General features: G+C 41.7%; 1 protein-coding gene across 1 annotated transcript in view; it reads right to left on the bottom strand.

Annotated features, from left to right (window-relative positions):
* Window positions 1-296: 296 nt before the first annotated feature.
* The window catches only part of LOC143296730 (uncharacterized), a 60,981-nt gene continuing 38,804 nt past the window's right edge, over window positions 297-22,473 (bottom strand). Inside the window, exon 4 of the mRNA XM_076608787.1 lies at window positions 297-5,388. Within this exon, the coding sequence (XP_076464902.1) occupies window positions 5,326-5,388 (63 nt within the window). The 3' untranslated portion in view covers window positions 297-5,325. The remainder of the gene's footprint in view (window positions 5,389-22,473) is intronic.

The following is a 22,473-nucleotide window of genomic DNA, read 5'->3' as shown; positions in this document are numbered from 1 at the left end:
ATGTGCATGTGGTGTTATGCGTTTGTGTGTGTGATCAGTTGTGTGTGCGTGTGTGTGAGTGCGTGTATGTGAATGCGTGAGCATGTGTTTCTTCTGAGTTTATGTGTTTGTGTGAGTCTGTGCGTGCGTGTGCGAGCGCATGTGTGTAATCAGTTGTTACGATATGTTTCCCTTTTCTATATTTTGTTATAAGCTTTGGAGGAATATACAGGTTTTTGTCTCTTTACAAAGTATGGGTCGTGCATGACCCACACAAGCTTTGGAGGAATATACAGGTTTTTGTCTCTTTAAAGGTATGGGTCGTGGATGACCGACATGAGCTTCCGTGTGTAGTCAAAAGCGACTGCAGTATGGGTCGTGGACGACCCACATGAGCTTCCGTGTGTAGTCAAAAGCGACAGCCAGCGAAGTTTAATAATTAGAATGAGAGTGTAAAATTATAGCACAGTTGCTAATTTTGGGAATCTCGGGTCTGCTCATGCCCTCTCTCGCACCAAATCACTGCCATTTGTGTGGAGTCTTGAAAGCAAAACCCTTCATATGCTGCATATTTGTGTATTTATCTATCTTTTCAAAAATTTAAAAAACGAACTTGAAGAACAGAGAAAAACATTTTACCAACTTCTTCTTGTGCTACAGACTGTTAACAACAATTTCACATCTCACCACACCCTGATTCAGTTGATAAAATTGGATGTGTGTTTGTTGCACAGACTGAACTGAACAAGACAATGACGAAAAAATAGATGTCAAATCTGAATTCAGAATTCTTTTTACCCACCAATCTCCTCTGATAAAAAAATCGTAGAGTTTGAAAAAAATAAACACATATGTAAATCATTTTAGCATAAAATAAAACAAAGACACCATTTAAGGTGTTTTGTGGAGCCCTACTTTACACCACTCATTCACACACACTAACATCAGTTTCAAATGCAGAAGCGGCTAACAGGTACAGTATTCTGTCACTGGGTTGGGCACAGATTGGACAGTACATATTCTGAAAAATTGTGTTTTGATCCTAATACCCCTGTACCAAAGAGTACAAAAATAAAACCAGCCGCCGTGGCAAAGTGGTCAGCGTCGCAGACTGATGGCTGGGAGGATGCGGGTTCGAATTCTAGCGGAGGTGGGTTTTTCGGCCCATGGCTGGCTCCTACCCAGAGTTGAGTGAGCTGTGGGCTTAAATGGGGAGACTGGGACCACACAGCGAGTGTCATCCACTTCAAGGATGTGTCTTTGGGTGTGTTGCTCTAATTACCTGACCAACACTGCAAGTGTCTGTATCTCTCGGGCCTGGTTAACGCTGGGATATCATTATGACAGGAAGCGTAGAGTACAGCCTTGTCACGCAGTCCCAAACCAAAATGGACCTCCATAGCAACATCGTCATCCTCCTCCTCCATCATCATGAATATAAACAAAACAGTCTCAAAGTCTGTGGCCTTTCATGCCCTGCTCTCATGGTGACCTCAGTTTCGATACCCCTCCACTTCCGTGCTTGGGGTGAGTCCTGTCAATGTCTTCAATGTCAGCAGATTCATGGGGGGCTGTTGCTTGAGGGACGTGATGGCGATCTCCACTCTGGGAGGGACACTCACTCAGTCTGGCTCCGCGACTAAGCCATTATTGTCATTAGTAGGGGGCTTAGTAGGTGGTGTCCTAAGTACGTTAAATCAGAACAGGCACCACTGAACACCACGAAGTGACTCAACAGCAGTGCAGGCGACCTAACATTGATGGTTCCCTGCGGACTTTCGACGCTGGAACTGATGGACGAACTCGGGTGTGGAGGAATTTAAATGAGCGGCGTGTGAGTAATGCCACTGAAACGGTGCAGATGATAGGGCAGGAAAAAAAAAGTACAAAAATGAAAATGTATTACATTCCACAGGCTGGTGAAATCATTCTCTCAAAACATGTTCCATTACATTTTGCAAAACTAGGGACACTCAGTAAGTATCTGATTGCAGCCATATCAGCATACTTCACTTTTGTTTTTAATTTTTAATTTTTTAAAAATTTATTATTACTGTTCCAGCTTATCACTGTATCCTCCCTCAACAGTCATGCATTTTCCCATTCTTTTAATCAGTTGGGTGCCTACAAGACATCAGCTGATGTCCTGCAAAAAGTGTTGCCATAGCACATATAAGATGTCCACTAACGTCCTACATTATTTCGATTTTTCTTTCATCTGATTTTGGTATAATGAACATAAACAGAATCTTAATGGTTAGTTTAATATGTCTGGATTATAAATATACCACTGTTACTTAGGTGAGCATACGTCTGGTGGAAGACCCCTTTTTTCTTAATAATGTTTTGCTAACTGGACCACTTGGAGCGTGCGTGTAAAGAGGGTTTACCTCACATGCCAAAAAGGCGTCTGACACTTCGTCAAGTGAAGTCAGTGGTTCCAGTCAGCAGATTCACACAATTTTGCTAGCTGTGCTGGTGATTATGTATGAGTATAATGATGAGAAATGGATCTGTCTTGTCTCGTGATTGGCTAAAACTTGGAGGTGATGACAAATACAGTAATGAAACTGACAATGACATCCCACTCTTTCTTCAGTCCATATATCCAATCACACATCGTTTCTGTGACTATGACTGACAGTGAAGGTGCAGTTCTTTCATATAATTTGAAAAGAGGAGTAGTGTAAGACAACAGCTTGAAGGCCAGACAGAAGGTGTGATAAGTCGGCATGTCTCAGCTGTCATTTTACTGTCTTTTCATAGTGATCAACAGCTAGGGATGACAACAACCAATCATCCACAATTTTCTTGAAATCTTGGGTTGACAGACAATAGACGGGAATCACAATTTTTATTTTTTATTTTTTTTATTTTATACTTTTTCACGCTTTTTGTCACTGACCAGTTGACCGATTTATTTATAGAGGAGACAAACCAGATACACAGCAGACACTTTGTCAGATCAGTTACAACCAGGTGGAAAGGAATATCATCAGAGCGCTCTCCTCAAAAAGGGGGCACTTTTAGGTGTAAGTAAAGCTTGGAGGCTCTCTCTCTGCGAACGTTTGACTTTTTATCTTGACCGATCCCATGAATGTCAATGTTGTGACAGTTATTCACTTACATTTGAGGACTACATGCAGTGTAATTGTTATCATGAACTTGAAAGCAATTTTATTTTCATTTCCATGTATATATCAGACAATAAGCATGTATTTTCAGCTGCATTTTGTTTGTTTTCTTTCTGGGTGTCATTCTGCAGAGGCGGAAATAAGACTTTTTGAATGCATAAAAATCATTGTCTTCACTTTGAAATGTCTGAATAGTTATTTAAATTCAAAATAATTGCACAAAAAAAAAAAGAAAAAGAAAAGAAAAGAAAAGCCTGGACTGAGAATCCACATTCATTTTCATTCACCCACACACACAAAAATAAAAATAAAATAAATAAATTATTTAAAATTTATTACCCCTGAATCCTCAGAATTCCCTGGCAAGGGGAGAACACTTTTTTCAACAAAATTCTCTGGCACTGAACTGGTAAATCACATGTCCATTGTACCTGTCTGCATTGAATAGATATACCCAAAATAACACCCTTTAAGAAAGCTCAAACATATTCAGCACTCTGGAACTGCTTTTTTCTCAGCTGTCGCTTGACCAAAGGGAACAATAATCAATCACGAGGGAACAAATCAAGGGAATATGGGGGATATTTGACTAACTGGGCACTTTCTTCTGCCAGAGAGTCAAAAGTAGCTGCTGCAGTGTACACTGGCATTGTCATGATGCTGCATAAAAGCATTTTAGAGCAGATACGCTGTCTGCACCATGCCTCAAATACTTTACATGGGCAGTGGTTGCCATTCTAGTATAGTCATTGTTTTTCTGTCCTAAAGTGGTCAGGTGGCCAGACTTCGCCGACATTTGTTTGCCTGCACTTCTGGATTTTAAAAATTTTTTACTGGCGGATTCTCACATGGGAAGACCCTGACTGCTGACTATTGATGTTTTAGGATTACACTGAAATACCTAAATCTTGTTTCCAGTTGCAATGCCCAAGGCAGGGTTTGATCTTTCTCTGTCAAAGTTTTGGAGCCTGTGTGTGCTGCAATAAACCCTTTCTTTCTTTTGTTCATCATTTTAAATTATGAGGGACCCATGAGCACAATGGTTCCCAATGCCAAGGTGATCCTGGAAAATAACATTGACACTTTCCTTTCATTTATTTATTTACAGTCTGTTCATCTAAGATGATGATGTTAGACTGGCATTGATACTGCTTGGTGACAAGTTAACTGAATTTCTGTTTTGTTATATGTAATTATTGAATTCTCCTCAATCACTGACAATATCTGGGTAATCTTCTCTGGAGAAATGACAGTTACTGGATGACCACAATGGTCATCATCTTCAAGCACTGATCTCCCTGACTTGATTCTTTGAACCAGTTTATAACTGTTGTTGTGCATGGAAACTGCTTGATAAAGCAATGTGTCAAACTTAAAAATCTTTCATTGAAAAATTTTCTCTTGCAGATGTCATAATGATAATGGATCATAACATGAAACTCATGCTGTGAAAGGGTTATGTTTCCTGCAGGAGGGCCATCATTGTTGCCTTCCTGAGCAGAACCATAGGCATATATGTAGTAAATATAATTATATCTCAGTGAGCAGAACAGGTTTTCAGGAATAGAATGATGCTTGATATCATAGCTTGGATTTTACTGCTCTATTGTTTAATGTAAATTGTGAAACTGTTGTTCCTGTATTTTTTCTCTGTTCAGCTACATAATGAGCACCCTTTCTATAATGTAACATACATCAAATTCACTAGTTTGATAGTTTGGTTTACAAGTGACTGATTGATTGATATGGATACTTATAAAGCACCTATCCTTGGTTGGAGACCAAGCTCTAAGTGTTTAAATTAATTTTTTACCAATATATGTACACTGATTCTATGTTGCTTTTCACTGCAAAAGTCCATTAAATATGAGTACATTACAAACTCTCAAAATATGCCTTGTGACACGGGTATATTTATTTATGAAGGTAGGTTCTATATTCTAATTATTCCTAAACAGACACATGTGAAGCCAAACTAATATCTTCTCAAATACCAATACTAAAGAAGAAGAAAAGTTGCCAACATTTTGTTCTTTATATCCACTGGCATGATTTACTTATGCAGCCACATTCCTGTCTTATGCAAACACAAAAAAATACTTCCACCTAGATTCAAAGGGAGCATGAATCAAGAAATTAAAACCATATGTCCGAGATTCAGCCAAATAGGAAATGCTTCATAAGAAATTATATGTTCCTGTTGTTTCCCCCATTACCAGTTGTCTAAAAAGTCAAACCCTGAACGAGGAATGTTTTCATTATCCTCAGGACCAGCCTGCAACACACAAATGACAAACAGTTGAAAACTAAATCTTTCTATCTCATATTCATGACCATATACATATCAATGCATGTACACTTGATCACTCACATCATACACAGTTGCACTCATATGCTCACACATTCACATATCTGCCCATGCACATGTAGAGACAAACTCACACTTATGTATTTATAATCAAAGACAATCCTAGCAAAGTATACAGCAAAGTTTACAAATTATGCAAATGAAATAATAGCTTTCTAAATATGAACCCTTTGAAAGTTGTCTATCAAAATACAGAAGTGAAGAATAAAATGCAATGACAGCAAGGGAAAAGTTTACTATACTTACCTTTAAAAGTTTTCTTATGAATTGACCAAACTATTAAAATATCAAACATAAACCGAACTTTAAAAAAAATAAAAATTCTTGATTAAGGCAAACTGATAGTGCATATTTCATAACTGACACATTTTGGTTCTGATAGATAGTTGAATCAGTTATATGTGACCATTTACGTCATCGTCAGGAAAAGGGATAGGCAAGATGTACGTGTGACAAAGACCATGTGTGGCGCCAAGTGTTGGACAGACCATCGCCTTGTAGTCTCGAAGCTGAATATTCGAATCCAGCCCAAGAGACGCCCCCAAGGCCAGAAGGCTCCAAAATGGCTCAACCTCGCTAAGCTGAAAAACATCACCATCAAACAGACCTTTGTGGAGCTGCTGGAAGATGGTCTGGAATCCGACTCTCTGGACAACCAGAATGTGGAGTCTGACTGGTGGACCCTGCACGAGCTGATCTATAGTACAGCTTCAGAGACCCTGGGACCCATGACCAGAGAGCACAAAGACCGGTTTGATGAAAACTGTGATGAAATCAAGCAGCTTCTGGATGAGAAACTCCGTCTGCATCAAGCCTACCTGAGCAACCCAAAGTCCACATCAATAAAGGATGCGTACAATGCCATCCGCAGGACTGTTCAGCAAAAGTTGCGTCAGATGCAGGATAAGTGGCTGAGTGACAAAGCTGATGAGATCCAGGGATATGCTGACAGGCACGATATGAACAGGTTCTATGATGCCTTAAAAGAAGTCTATGGCCCCACATCCTCAAGATCATCCCCCCTCCTCAGTGCAGATGGGAATACCTTGATCACCGAGAAGGAGAAAATTCTCAAACGCTGGGCTGAGCACTTCAACAAGGTCTTAAATCGCCCTTCCTCCATAAATGATGAAGCCATAGACCGTCTCCCACAAGTCCCCATCAACGAAGCACTGGACGATCCACCAACACTTCTTGAGACCCAGAAAGCAATCCGTCTGCTATCCAGTGGCAAATCACCTGGCTCAGACTCCATAACAGCAGAGGTCTACAAGGATGGAGGCACTGTGCTGACTGAGAAGCTCCATCAACTGTACTCACTCATGTGGAAAGAAGAGACGATCCCCCAGGATTTCAAAGGTGCATCTATCATTCACTTGTACAAGCGAAAGGGGAACCGGCAAGCCTGTGATATCCATCGGGGCAATTCCTTGCTCTCCATCGCAGGCAAGATACTTGCCAGGATCCTACTAAACCGCCTCACAGCACACCTTGACCAAGGTCATTTGCCTGAGAGCCAATGTGGATTCCGGAAAGAGCGTGGAACCACCGACATGGTGTTTGCTGCAAGGCAGCTGCAAGAGAAATGTCAGGAGCAAAATGCTGATCTGTTCTCCACCTATGTCGACCTCACTAAAGCCTTCGACACCGTGAGTAGAGAGGGACTGTGGAAGATCATGGCCAAGTACGGATGCCCTCAGAAATTTATTTCCTTGGTCAGCCAATTCCATGAAGGCATGCAGGCTCGAGTCCAGGACAATGGCGAAACATCTGCTCCTTTTCCTGTCACAAATGGTGTCAGGCAAGGCTGCGTCCTGGCTCCAACACTGTTCAGCCTCATGTTCTCTGCAATGCTTACTGATGCCTTCAGAGATGGCGATGTTGGAATCGGCCTAAAGTACCGAACAGATGGCAAGCTGTTTAACCTCAGAAGGCTTCAAGCAAAAACGAAGGTCATGGCAGACATCATCTGAGACTTTTTGTTTGCTGATGATTGTGCCCTCAACGCTGGATCTGAAGCTGACATGCAACTCAGCGTCAACAAGTTTGCCACTGCCAGCAGGAACTTCGGCCTTACCATCAGCACGAGGAAAACTGAAGTTCTCCATCAGCCAGCCCCAGGGAAACCCCACGTTGAGCCCAACATCACAGTCAACGGTCAGAGACTCAGTGCGGTGGAGCGGTTCACATACCTTGGCAGCACACTGTCACGAAATGCGACCATCGACGATGAAGTGAACGTCAGGACTGCAAGAGCAAGCGCAACTTTTGGTAGACTCTATGCAAATGTCTGGAACAGAAGAGGCATTGGTCTTGAGACCAAACTAAAGGTCTACAGAGCAGTAGTTCTCCCCACACTACTGTACACCTGCGAAACTTGGACAGTGTACCAACGACATGCCAAGAAGCTGAACCACTTCCACACAACATGCCTAAGGAAGCTACTGAACATCAAGTGGCAAGACAGGACCCCAGATACGGAGGTGCTTGCAAAAGCATCTTCACCATCCTGATGCAGTCCCAGCTTCGCTGGGCTGGACACGTGGCGCGCATACCAGACCATCGGCTGCCCAAAAGGCTCTTCTATGGCGAGCTGCAACAAGGGAAGAGATCACACGGAGGTCAGAAGAAGCGCTTCAGAGATACTGTGAAAGTCTCTCTGAAAGCGTTTGATATCAACCCTGACTCCTGGGAGGAATCTGCAGTGGACTGTGACAAATGGCGCGCTGCTGTGCACAAAGGTGCCAAGTTGTGCGAGGCCAACAGGACTGCTGCAGCTCTGTTCAGAAGAGGCAGGCCAGAAAGTCACGGGCAAACAAGCTCCCTGACAATGATATGCCTGTCTTTGTCTGCCCCAACTGTCAGCGAACATTTCGTGCGCAGATTGGACTATTCAGCCATCTGCGCACTCACAGATAGATTCATGAGCATCCCCCCCCCCCTCCACCACCACCCTCCCCCCATCCCCCAGCTGGATGACAACGATGGTCATCATCGATCTCAATGGACACACACCATGTACCACACCATGTGACCATTTATGTAAACTATTTACTAGGTAATCACTTAATTGTACTGAAATAATTCAGAATACTGTGATGCCAAAATGTACTGTAGTTTTCATTTTTGTTCTCATTTTGTTTTGGCCCCCCCCCCCCCTTTTTTTCTCTGTATAAGTGTATGAGCTAAAATAAATAAATATACATATATAAACACACACACTCACATATATATATATATATATATATATGTGTGTGTGTGTGTGTGTGTGCAATAAAAGCTGATGATGGAACAAATTTTACCAATGTGCTAAAACACAAATAATGAAAACATGAATAATTCAACCCATACATCATGCACATTACTTTCAGTGCTTCACCAACGAAAAGCCTTGACAGGAATATTTCCAACACTGTGCCATCACATTCACAACAGTATTTTTTTTCACTGACACAACAAAGTGGCCACATACAAAAGATAAATATACATGTAACTCACTAACACTGAAACAACACTTTGAATACATCGAAATACAATTCTGACAAATCTAATGATGCAGAACAAATGTTAACAAGTATAGGAGACGGATCAGAACGGTGATTCATGGCACATAATTGGTAAGGTTTCAGGTGGGGTTATGTGAAAGATGAAAGCGAGTGGAGTAAAAAAAAAAAAAAAAAAAAAAAAAAAAACCCACAAAAAACCCCACAAACAACAACAACAACAAAAAAACAACAACAAACAAACAAAAGCTGGGGATGGCCTAAGGAGGTTTTTTTCTTGGATTTTTTTTCTTTTTCTTAATTCACCCAATGAGACAGCCTCTAAAGAGATGGGTTTTTTTTTCTTGAATATTAATTTTTTTATACTGTTCATAATTTTCTTGTGTCCAAAATTCAAACAACAGAATGGCTGGTATGACGGTACTTTCAGAATCATTTGTAAAGAGGATCACGGAATTAGTGATGCATGAGGGGTAGTCATTTAAACAATCATGGTGCACTCCATAGTGGGAGTATACACTTGAATGTTTTTTATGTATGTTTAGGTATATGTTTTGTGTTGCTCACGCATGTCTACACACACCTGCTATCTTATCCAAGACCTCACTGTGTGGTGTAATCAAGGTTCCATGTTTCTTTTTGAAATGTTCAAATGTTGATTTGAGATTTATCACAGGATATCTATTTACAGTTTTCTGTACAAATGTTTTTGAAAGACTTGTGAAACACAATGTTACTATCAGTTTCAGTGAAAACTTAACAGATACCCTGCTTCCATACTGTGGATAAAAACATTACAATTTGTTCAATAAATTGTCAGGGTCTTGGTAATCCTAGAAAACGGAGAGATGTTTTCCATTATCTTCGTGAAAAAGGCCATAACATTATTCTGCTCCAAGACACTCATTTAGATCCTACAATGGATGCATACTACACAGCAGAATGGGGCTACCACGCTTGTTTCGCATCCCATAATAAGAATTCAAGAGGTGCAGCTGTGCTATTTAACAATAATTTTGAATACAAAATGAAAAAGGTTTATAAAGATCCTGACAGAAATTATATGTTCGTTTCACTTAGGCTTATGGAAAAATATTTTTGCTTATCAATATACATGGTCCAAACAGAGACAATCCAACCTTTTACCAAGAAATTAAAGAACATATTGAAGAATTAAGAAAGCAACACTTATTTCTGGGAGGGGACTGGAATTTAGTTGTAAACCCAACTCTTGATTATGATAATTACAGACATGTTAACACTTTAAGGGCAAGGGAAATGGTTGAAAACATAATGCTTGATGGAGTCTCCCGCCGGTCCGACGGATGAGTAGGCAGGCAGGCTTATCTGTCGGTGTGTGTCCTCATATGGCAGAAGAGGCCAATTCTGGATGCGCAGCACTTCCCACAGGTGTTGCAAGGGAAAACGTCTCCAGAAGTTGAGCCCTGCTTCCTTCGCTCACGCTTCTCCTTAATGGCCAGCATTCTCTTGTTTTCAAACGTCTTTATGCCACTACAGCACAGCATCCTCCAGCGAGAGCGGTCAAGGGCATCAGTTTCCCAGGAAGCGATGTCTATGTCTATGTCACAGGCTTCGAGGTTTGTCTTCAAGGTGTCCTTGAAGTGCTTGCAGGGTCTTCCAAGTTCACGGTGACCTCCCTTCAGCTGGCCATACAGTAGCATCTTCGGGATCCTGCTGTCTGTCATGTGGACACTGTGTCCTGTCCAGCGTAGCTGGCGCTGGATCAGCGCTCCTCTCTAGGACCTGGAGGTTGGAGACCCGGTCTTGCCACTTTATGCTGAGCATCTCTGGTGAAACTGCTCAAGTTGTTGAATGTGACGGCGACATGTCGTTCATGTTTCACAGCAGTACAACAAGGTGGTTAGCACAACAGCTCTGTAGGTTTTTATCTTGGTGCTGAGCCTGATGCCTTTGTTGTTCCACAGCCTGTTGTTGAGTCTGCCAAAGGCGAAGCTGGCCTTGGTGATGTGCAGCATCACTTCTGCATCAAGGGCTCCGTTGCTGCATAGGGTGCTGCCCAGGTAGCAAAACTTGTCGACTGACTTGATCTCTGTGTCATTGATCTTGATTGCAGGTGGGGGGCAGGCACTGGCGTTCTGTGAGCTAGCTGGTTGGTACATGGACTCGGTCTTGCTGAGGCTGATGGTGAGTCCAAAGCGCCTGCAGGAGGTTGAGAACCTGTCCATAATGAACTGCATGTCCTCATGAGTGTGTGCAGCAAGCACGCAGTCATCAGCGAAGAGGAACTCTCTCATCGGTGCCTCAAACACCCTGGACCTGGCATGGAGTCGCCGCTAGTTGAAAACTTTGCCATCTGTGCGAAACTGAATGTAGATGCCCCGGTCACAGTCTTGGAAGGCGTCAATCAGCATGGCAGAGAAGAGAATGGAGAACAGTGTGGGTGCCAGGACGCAGCCCTGCTTCACTCCATTTACCACAGGGAACGGATCTGACATGTCAGTATTTTCCTGTGCTCTCGCCTGCGTGCCATTGTGGAAAGACACAATCAGCTGGATTAGGCTCTCTGGGCAGCTGAACTTTAGGGAGGATCTTCCACAGACCATGGCGGTTCACTGTGTTGAAGGCCTTAGGTCTACAAAGACCATGTGGAGCTCCTTGTTCTGCTCATGGCACTTCTCTTGCATCTGGCGTACGGCAAACACCATGACACAAGTTCCCCTGCCTGAACAGAAGCCGCACTGTGCTTCAGGGATGACTGTGTTGGAGACATGGTCAACCAGTCTGTTCAGTATGATGCGGGCGAAGATTTTGCCGATGATTCAAAGGAGAGAGATTCCATGGTGATTATCATTTGTAAATGTGGACAATAGAAGCATCCTTGAAATCCTGGGGGACCTCCTGTCTCCCAGATAAAATGGAACAGGGTGGTCAGCTTGTATGTCAGCACCTCACCTCCATACTTGTAGATGTCAGCCTTGATTTCATCCGCTTCTGGTGCTTTTCCTGATGTCAGCTTCAGGGCCTTCTGGGTCTTGACCTTGGTGGGAGGGGCAGCTAGCGACTCATTGACTGGAGGCTGCAATTGCCTCGTCAGATACGGACGAGTCCCTGTTGAGGAGGAGGGTGTTGAAGTGCTCTGCCCAGCAGGCAAGGATGTCTTTCTTGTCTGTCAGGAGGGTGGTCTGGTCCAAGGCTCGGACAGGGGTTGATCCTGTGACTCTCGGCCCATACACCGCTCAGAGACCATCATGGAAGGTCTTCATGTCGTGAGCATCAGCAGCGGACTGAAGCTCTTCGGATTTTTTCTACCACCAGGTGTTCTTCATCTCACGCAGCCTCTTCTGTACAAGTTGCTTGGTTTGCAAGAACTGGTTCTCCTTCCTCTGGCAGTCTTTATCAGAAATGTGATCCTGATGCCGTATATGCAGTGTGTTCAGGAGCTTGGAGATTCCAGAGTCGTTCTCATCTTTGTGGCTCCTCTGTACAAAACCGAGTGTGTCAGCTGCTGCTGTGTACACAGCATCTCTAAAGGTGCTCCATACCTTTTCTACATCAGTCGATGCAGGAATTTCTTGGAGAGCTACTTGGATTTGCTGCTGCAGCACTTCCTTGGTGATACGGAGGCAGTGGATGTTCACTTCCTAAGAGGTTTCTGCCTAGCTGGTTGGAGCTTGCGTGCAAGTATGATGTTCACATCTTGCTGCGTACCAGGCGATGGTCCGACCAACAGACTGCTCGCTCATGCAGCGTGTAATGGAAACATCACCTCTGTCCCTCTGCCGGACAATCACAAAGTCCACCATGTGCCATTGCTTGAAGCAGGGGTGCATCCATGTGTTCTTGTACTTGTCTGCTTGTTGGAAGAGGGTGTTGGTGATGGTCAGAGTGAGAGCAAAAGCAGTCCGTCGGAGATGCACTTGCCAGTGCTGTGCTGTCCTAGGACTTTTGGCCATGAGAAGTCCACGCTGACGCGGGCGTTGAAATCCCCAAGGATGATCAGCCTGTCATTTCTGTCTACCGCTGAAGGGCTGCTCTGATATTGTGGGAGGATACGGGCGCCGCATCTGCCCCAGTCTACGGCGGACGACCATCACCCCACAGCCACTGGCGTGCAGAGTCGTGACTAGGAACTGCCAGCAGCATCCTCTGCCTGTCCCTGTTACCACTTCTCCATCACCACAGGGCTTGGGAAAGCTGGGTGTTGAAGGGCTAGCTCGTCGTTCCAACATTAGCCTGGTTGCCTGACCAGCACAGGTGACTTTTTTTTAGTGAGGAGAAGTTGTGCAGTCCCTTCCCCATTCTCTCGCCTACCGATGCTCACAGTCCCACAGGTGCAGTAGTATAAGGGATGGGGGTTCTACATGTAACGGTTTTAAGCGTCCATAAGGCGCAACAACGCCTTAAACCATAAAAACGAAAAACCCGCGCGATCCGGATTTAAGCGCCCATAAGGCGCAACAACGCCTTAAACCATAAAAACGAAAAACCCGCGCGATCGGCTTAAAAAGGTGTATGGAGAGCCAAATCACTAGATAAAAAAAATGATGGTTAAATATGTGTATGGAGAGCCAAATGGTCATGGGGGTTCTGGTTCATAAGAGAGGAGGTATCAAGTGGGTCAACCGTTCACATATGAACGTTTGACCTAGTTAGCTTTTTGGATGGTATCAAGTGGGTCAACCGTTCACATATGAACGTTTGACCTAGTTAGTTTGAGTACGCGCGATCCTTAAATATGTGTATGGAGAGCGAAACGGTCGCCCCGTTCCCCGCGTGTGTGTGTGTGTGTGTGTGTGTGTGCGTGCTGGCAAGATAGCGATCGCTCGGCGTGTGTGGCCCGAGTTGGGACGGGATCAATAGCTAAGAGTGTGGTCCCGCCTGCGTGCACAGCCTGCCTCGCAGATCTTCCCGCCCGCGCGCACAGCCTGCCTCGCAGATCTTCCTGCCCGCGCGCACGGCTTGTGATCACCCTTTTAGAGAAATACATTATATTGTAAATATAGAAAAAATGCCTTTTCCGCATAACATTTGCGAGTACCCCAAAGTTAAAACAAGTGGAGTATGCGGCCGACCTTGCATGGGACTCTATTGCAAAGATCATATTAAATGCCATAGAAAAGGAATGCCACTTCCAGTACTTTGTTTAAAATGCAACTTTTATGTACGCACGAAGTATGCTATTTGCTGTACATGTAAGTATAAAAAAGAGAAGCCTCCTCCCGTGGAGAAAAAGATTGATCCTATACCCGATTGTGGAGAACATTCAAGCGACTCTGAGGATGAGGATTATGCTTCTGATGACCCTTTTGAAGCCTATTCTAGAGGGTATATTCCACCCTTTGGTGGAGTTATCATTGGATTCAGAGACTGATCAGCTTGTGAAATCCTATTAGAGAAAAGATTATATATAGAACATATTGAGAGTAAAAATGGCGCAACGATATTCTGAAAAGTATTACCGTGATCTTGCTTCTAAAAAAGAGATTCCTAATCATGAATCTATGAATAAAACTGAGTTGATTAAAGCACTGGGGTTTGATGCTTTGGAGGGGGAGACCAATGCTACGCTTAAAGATATTGCACGAAAGCTCAAAATTTGTGGTTTTAGTAGAATGAAAAAAGATGAACTTATTAAAATTATACGTAAACTACAACATAAAGCTGAATCCACGGAGGAGTTTGGTAGTATTATTAAAAATTATAAACTTGCGGCTCTTCCAAATGAAATAGATCCGCTTTCGTTTATGATGAGTAAAGTGGACACTATTAACCAAAGAGCTATTCCACTGACCAAACAAAATATTGTTTTAACGGTTGAGTTTGCTCAAATTAAAAATGATGATACTACTGTAGCTATATTTCGATCGGAATATCAAAGTATTATTGATGTTGTTGATGATCAAGATATTGAAAAACAAATAAAACATATTTTGTTAAAAATAGAAAATTTTACAAATGAAGGTTCAGGATGGTTCATTAAAAGAATCTTTAGTTTATGGGTGAATAGAGTTTCTATTACATCTCCAGGATCCTTTATTGAATCACCACAGTGGTTAAAAAATAAAAGAGCTGTGATTAATATTAAAAATAAAGATGATCAATGTATAAGACATTGTTTACGTGCACACAAGTTTCCAACAAAAACGAATTCTAATTTAACTTCTGCCTATCCTTCTGATGATGGGTTAAATTTTGAAAATATTGACTTTCCTACACCTATAAAACAAATTACAAAGATTGAGACTCAAAATAATATTGCTATTAATGTATACTATTTAAAAAATAAAACGATTGAACGTGCAAGAATATCAAAACAACCCGCCAACATGGAGCGTATTAAACTTCTTATTATAGAAAATGAAAATGGTGGACAACATTATACTTATATTAAGAACTTTAACAGACTACTTAGTAATACAAACAAACACAAAGCAGCAATGTACTTTTGTGAGTATTGCTTGACAGGTACAACATCATCAGAACTTTTAGAAGAACATATTAAGCGATGCGCGCAGATCAACCACAAGAACTATTCTCGCGTTGAGATGCCATCGGAGAAGACAAAAATGATCAAATTTACCAATTTTCAAAATCAAATGCAAGTTAGTGATGTGATATATGCTGATTTTGAGGCGATTTGTAAAGAAATAAAAGATGATTCCGATTCGAATAATACCATCAAAGAAAGCGAACACATCATCTCGTCATACGGGTTTGTGCATGTTAGGTCTGATGGAAGGGCGTACAAACCGCAACTATTTCGTGGTGTGAATGCGGTCAGTCATTTTCTCGAAAAACTTCGAATAATATATTATCATACTGTCAAGGAATTGAAAAAACCAGTTCCAATAAAGGTGACCAAAAAAGATAACGAATCGTTTGAAAACGAACGAGTTTGTTGGATATGTAGAGGGGAACTACTCGCAAATGATAAAGTAAGAGATCATGACCATATCACAGGGAACTATAGAGGTGCCGCGCATGCATCGTGTAATCTTAAATTGAGAATAAAACCCGACGAATTTGTGTTGCCGATATTATTTCACAACCTCAAAGGTTACAACTCTCACGCGATCATTTCGGAGCTCGCGAACAAAGGTGGTGGTAGAATTACGTGTATCGCGAATAATAAAGAGAAGTACATCACATTCAGTTGGGGAAGGTTGAAGTTTTTAGATAGTTTCGCATTCTTGAGTTCGAGTCTCGACCAGCTTGCGAAGAACCTTCCGGATGATAAGAAGTTTTTAACGCGCGAACATTTCACGGATGAGGAGGAGTTCAAGCTCGTTACGAGAAAAGGAGTCTTTCCGTACGAATATATTACCGATTGGAGTAAATACGAAGATACAAAACTACCAAAGAAAAGTCATTTCTTTAGTAAACTTAACAACACGGATATATCAGAAAGTGACCACAAGCATGCCAAGAATGTGTGGAAGAAGTTTAAATGTAAGAATCTAGGTGATTATAACGATCTGGACTTAGTCACTGATGTGCTGTTACTTGCCGATGTGTTCCAGAATTTTAGAAATACGTGTTTGCGAACTCATAATCTCGATCCTGTTCATTATTACACGCTTCCCGGAATGTCTTGGGATGCTTTACTCAAGAGTACGGGAATAGAACTCGAACTGTTGATGGATATCGAACAATATAACATGATAGAGGCGGGAATACGCGGTGGAATCAGTATGACTGTAAGAAGATACGTGGAGGCTAATAACAAGTATATGAAAGATTACAGGCCTGAAAAAACGGATTCATATATCATGTATCTCGACGCGAACAACTTGTATGGTTGGGCGATGTTACAAGCTTTACCCACAGGTGGATTTATCTGGGATAATGATGCCAATCTCGAAAAGATTCTAAATCACCCCGACGATGATGAGACGGGATATATTGTGGAGTGTGATATCGAGTACCCTAAGGAATTACACGACGAACATAACGATTATCCCCTAGCTCCTGAGAAAATAGAAATAAAACTCGAAAACCTCTCACCCTATCAACGACGCCTTCGTGAAAAACTCGAGATGCGCGGAAAGGAAACGAGAAAATTAGTTCCGAATCTATGGAATAAGGTTGGTTATGTCGTTCACTATAGAAATCTCAAGCTATACACGCAACTTGGCATGAAAGTAACTAAAATCACAAAAGTGTTAAAGTTTAATCAAAGTCCCTGGATGGCGCCCTATATATTGATGAACACCAAACTGAGACAAGCCGCTACTAACGATGCCGATAAAGATCTGTATAAATTAATGAACAACTCGGTATTTGGTAAAACTATGGAAAACATCAGAATGAGAACGAATATCAAATTATTCAAGTTAGATGAAGAGGACAAGGCACGCAAACTAATAAACAAACCGGCTTATGTCGATCACATGATCATCAACAAGAAACTTCTAGCGATTCACTACAAAAAAAATAAGCTTGTGCTCAATAAACCTATCTATATCGGGATGGCCATTCTCGACCTATCAAAGTATCTCATGTATGATTTGTATTACAACCACTACAAGAAAAAATATGGATGCAGGTTGTTATATACTGATACCGATTCATTCATTCTCCACGTAGAATGCGAGGATTTTATCGCTGGTATGGATGATAATGTACATGACCGCAGTAATTTTCCAAAAGATCATCGATTGTACGATAAATCGATAGAGAAAGTGCCAGGATACATGAAAAGTGAGCTCGGATGTAAACCGATCCGACAATTCTGCGGCTTGCGCTCGAAGATGTATTCGGTTGTAGCGGATGATGGATCAGTTATCAAGAAAGCCAAGGGCATAAAAAAATGTGTGGTGAAGGATGAAATTGAACCCGATATGTATAAGGAGTGTATTGATCGATCTGTTCAATTTACTAATAGTATGAGAACGTTCAGATCGTATAAGCACAAGATGTACACGATCAAGCAAATGAAGACATCACTCTCACCGTACGATTCCAAACGCTATTGGCTAGATGATGGTATTACACCTTACGCCTACGGGCACTATGGTATTTCTGTATCGTGAGGAACAACCATAAGCTCTTTGTGTACAAACCCTCTGGATGGGCCATTTTGTAAATAATAAAGAATAGGATCGCCGGGCATCATACGCTTAATATTATAAACTTTAAGAGACCAAACGGGATCCGTTGCTCGTTTGCGAGCTCCACCCTCGAGCTCACCGGGCTCATACAAGTACCGAACTTGCGCATCACGCGGTAACTCTCCTTTATCATCTTTAGTCGGTGCAGAGGATTCGGCTTCTACCGATTTGGCCTTCATTGCGACCGACGGTTTCTTACCTATAAGTCTCGTCACCTCATTATTCAATGCAGCCACAACAGCCGGTAATCTAGTGACCCATTCTGTTGATTGATTCGGCGATTTCATTTCAGCCACATATTGATGACTAAACAATCGTTCTGCCAGCGTACGATTAAATCTTTCTACAATAGCCTGGCTTCTGTGTGTCTTTCCACGCCTTACTTTTTTTAAAATTTTGTTCACAGCACCCATAAACTCTCGGCCAGGATCTACCTGAAGAAGTTTGGGCAACTTCAATGGGCTACGGTCGTAAATACGTAAAAAAGCGGCCGCCACTTCGACGCTGTCTTTCGCTGTTAGGGGTTCGGCTTCTTTATATCGACTCGCAACATCAACGACAGTCACTGCATACTTATACGTCTTACGCCCAATTCTGTCATAGGGTAAAAATAAAAGGTCAGCCTGATGAACCTCATTTGGGACAGTAATATCAAATTTTGCTCTCGGAATATACTTTGGAGGGGGTAGATAAATTTGCCATATAGCTTGTTTTTGTAACCATTTTCTAGCCTCATCCTCAGACACCTTGGCTGCTTTCGCGAGTTTTTTAATCGCCGAATAACCCTTCCAATAACCGCTTGGGCTGTAATAGATCTTTTCCATTTTATTTAAGAAAGTAAATGTTTAATATTTTGAAATCGCAAAACCAAAAATGACCATGGTCATGATAATAAATACGTATTCTCGATCTTTTTGTCCCTCTGAGGGTGTATAAAAATCTGAAAGTTGGGGTTTATGAGAAAGAGGGGGTAGTGGCTCCCCCATCACTTTATAATATTCTTGCATAGCCATATCCACATCCTTAAACGTGTTCACAGCATGTTGTTGTTGTCTTAGTTTTTCATTTATATAATCTAAACGTTGAATCCTCTCTTTCTGCCATTCTGCGGTCGCTGCCTGAAGTTGTTCTTGTGCTTTGTTGTGTCGTTTCTGTTCTTCTAACGCGTCTGAAGACCCCAGTTTACTAAATAAAAAATTACTTCCGGTAAATGCTAAAGCGTTTACTATTGCCCCACCAACGAGTAACGCTACTGATGCCATACTATAATGATGATATTATTATTACTTCAAAATATCATGTGGGAGAATACCTTGTTTTTCCAACATATCCTTCGTAGCCATAGCGAGGGCTATATCCAAAGTGACCATCCCGATATCTTCGAGGTTGAAAGCCAGTCTAGGTGTCGGGGCTTTCGTAAATATTAATTTTGTCAATCTCGAGTAACCAGCGGCCAATGCGCCGACCACAACCGCGTGGTATACAGTGTTTGCAATTTCTTTACCGTTTATATTTGGCGTTGCCATTGTTTGTTGTTTATAAATAGTGTTCAAATTAATGTTCAAAACATGATAAATGGGTTGGGTTTTGTTACCACAGGTGGTGGTGGTGGTTGTACTGGTTTTTTCGACCGATTAAAATATATGTAAACACCACAACCTATTATCATCGTAGCAGCAGCAATGTACAAGGGATTGATAAAAACGTGATCTGGTCTCCTCGATGATGGTTCTTCTTGTTGTTGTTGTTCTTCTTTCGCTTTTCGAAGTTTTTCGAGAAGTTCTTCATGTTTTGCTTTTCTAGCAGCAGCACCTTTTCGACCCGCTTCAACTTTCTTCTGATTCTTTGGTTTCGTTACTTCCTCCATTATATTTATTAAATTGACAATGTTTAACAGTAGTTACAGCTGTGGTGAGCGGAGCTAAGAACATGCCAAATCTGTGATATAGTTCGCAAGTAAAGCTGTTAAGCGCATGTCCCAGGAATGGATCTTGCTCGAGATCACTATTTAATTTTGTCTGGTCATCAATTGGGAGATACATACAAACTGCTCTGGTATACAGTTGTATAATTGTATTACCGAGTGATTTTGTAATCATCGATCCTAAACTCGCTTCGTATCTCGTATAAAGCTTGTCTATATCCGCATCTTTCATCACTTCGATTTTATCAACACTAAACTCTTTCCCTAAATATTCTTTTGCTCCACCGGCTGAGACCACCGCCATAAGCCTGTCGCGTTTGGGATCCTCAGATAGTAATTGGTCCATCTTCTTATATTCTATATACCTCCTTTTAAGTTTAAAATAATGAAAAACTACAAATCCAACGACTAAAAGTGTTAAGAAATTGCTAACCAGTGCTAAGGAACTGTTAAGCAGTGTTAAGAAATTGTTAAGCATTGTTAAACAGCTGTTGATTATTACTAGCAAATTTTATATGCAACTGGTTGATCAGTTTTTAATATCAACTTGGAGTGTTTGGTATTTGCCAATGATTTCCTAACCTCTTTACGTTCATTTTGTGTTGGAATGACATCGTTTTCTCTTAAACACTCATCAAACGAGTCCCTATCCTTACAGTGAAATAAAGCCACCCATTTTGTTTGTTCGCGAAGGTCAGTAAGAACCGAGTTGTATTTCTGAGTCAACACCCACACAGACTGTTTCGCGTGTCTTCCAGAAAATGCGAGTTTACTCAACATTTGCTTCTTTTGAGTAAGAGCCTTTAAGTCACTACAGTCATCGATGATGTACAACGTTGGCTCCCTGGCAAATATTTAAAAAAAACAGCCCAAGCCATTCGTGAAGTTTATCACCGGGATTAACGGTGTATACCCCGCGGTCCTTTCTTACCCACACTCGGGATCGATAGGCTTTATTATATTCGAGAGTAGGGCATAGAATTACAATATTCTCGAACACACCACGATATGTCGTTTGTAATAAATCTAAAATAAATTCGGTCTTACCGCACCCAGTTTGCCCGCAAATAATTGCGGAATGTGCTTCTTTAGTAAACAGCCTCGACAAATCTTCCATCTTCTATATTTAATTGTCCATCCATAATTACAAATACATACGCATTTAGCGGTTCTGCCGTTTCAGCTTTTTTCTGAATCTGAATCGTAATGCCTTCAGACGCATTTTCGATACGACGTCCACTCTCGTGAAGAGAATTATCATCTGTGGTGTGCATATCCAACCAAAGAGCATAATTATTCGTGAAATATTCGTCGACTGTGACATCTGCTAGTTCTAAATCTTTTACCACTTTGTCTACTTCGGGGTCGCGTTTTTGCGTTCCGAAAAACTTTCTGATTTCATCCCATTGTTGATAGGAATGCATACCTTGACTAAACAGTTGATTGGGCACACCTTCGATCGTCACTTCAACCTTATTGATCTTAGGATTGTAATACTCATCAAACAACAGCAGTACCCCCTTCATACTTTTTGCCGGCACGTTGAGATTAATATTCCAGAGTGTGTCAGATTTGTCCAGAGGAATTTTACGATGTCGTAGTATTCTATCATATAAAATAGCGAGCCTACCCGAATAATAACCGGCTATCTGTCTCGCAAGTTCGGGTTGTGTGACTTTCTCAAACTCGAGACTAATCCCTTCTATCGTATAGGATACATCCGGGTCTGTGCTGAGGATAACCTTGTTATAAGCGTTAAAGGTAAGTTCATACTCCAGGCGATCGCCGAGAGCACTCTGATAAAATGGTGCATGAGATTCTAGCAATTCGAAATCAAGCGGAATACAAAATCAATTACCATAAGCCTCCGCAATGGCGGCATCTCTAACGATAGTGTTATCTTTATTATCCGCGTTAATACGCAATCGTGTCACATTACGGTGTGTAGTTAAGTCAATACCTTGATAAACGGCGTTTCTTCGTTCTTGTCGAGTTCGCCAAAGATCTCCATAAGTATAAAATACATCACTATCTTCAACGCTCATGATTTCATTACCGGAAATGCGAATGGTTGTTTTACGTACTATGGCTCTACCAATATTATCAACGAGTGTTCTGTTCACATCTGTTTTAGAAGTCAAAGAAATTTTGAATGCTAGTCGAACACTCCCCGGAACGATCACATCGTCAACACCTAAATTAGGAAAGCGTACAAGAAGTTGTTGATTCTGATCTATAGTTGACGGATTGTTAGTAATCACGACAGTCTGCTGCACGCCCTTTATCCCCCGCGGCTCCCGCAAACTTCTCATTGGATTAAGCTTTCTTCCACTCGTTTTTTGTTTTATATAGATATAATGAAACTTTATATTATAAGTTTAATATGGCGGAAGGGTTCGCAGAAGGTGGTGAGTCAATAATAGAATCTGGTTCCTTGCAAACAGAATTATTAAAGAGCGCGGTTGATGATTAC

Source organism: Babylonia areolata, chromosome 21 (genome assembly GCF_041734735.1).
Source record: "Babylonia areolata isolate BAREFJ2019XMU chromosome 21, ASM4173473v1, whole genome shotgun sequence".
NCBI lineage: Eukaryota > Metazoa > Mollusca > Gastropoda > Neogastropoda > Buccinidae > Babylonia > Babylonia areolata.
This window is presented reverse-complemented; position numbering and strand designations above follow the sequence as displayed.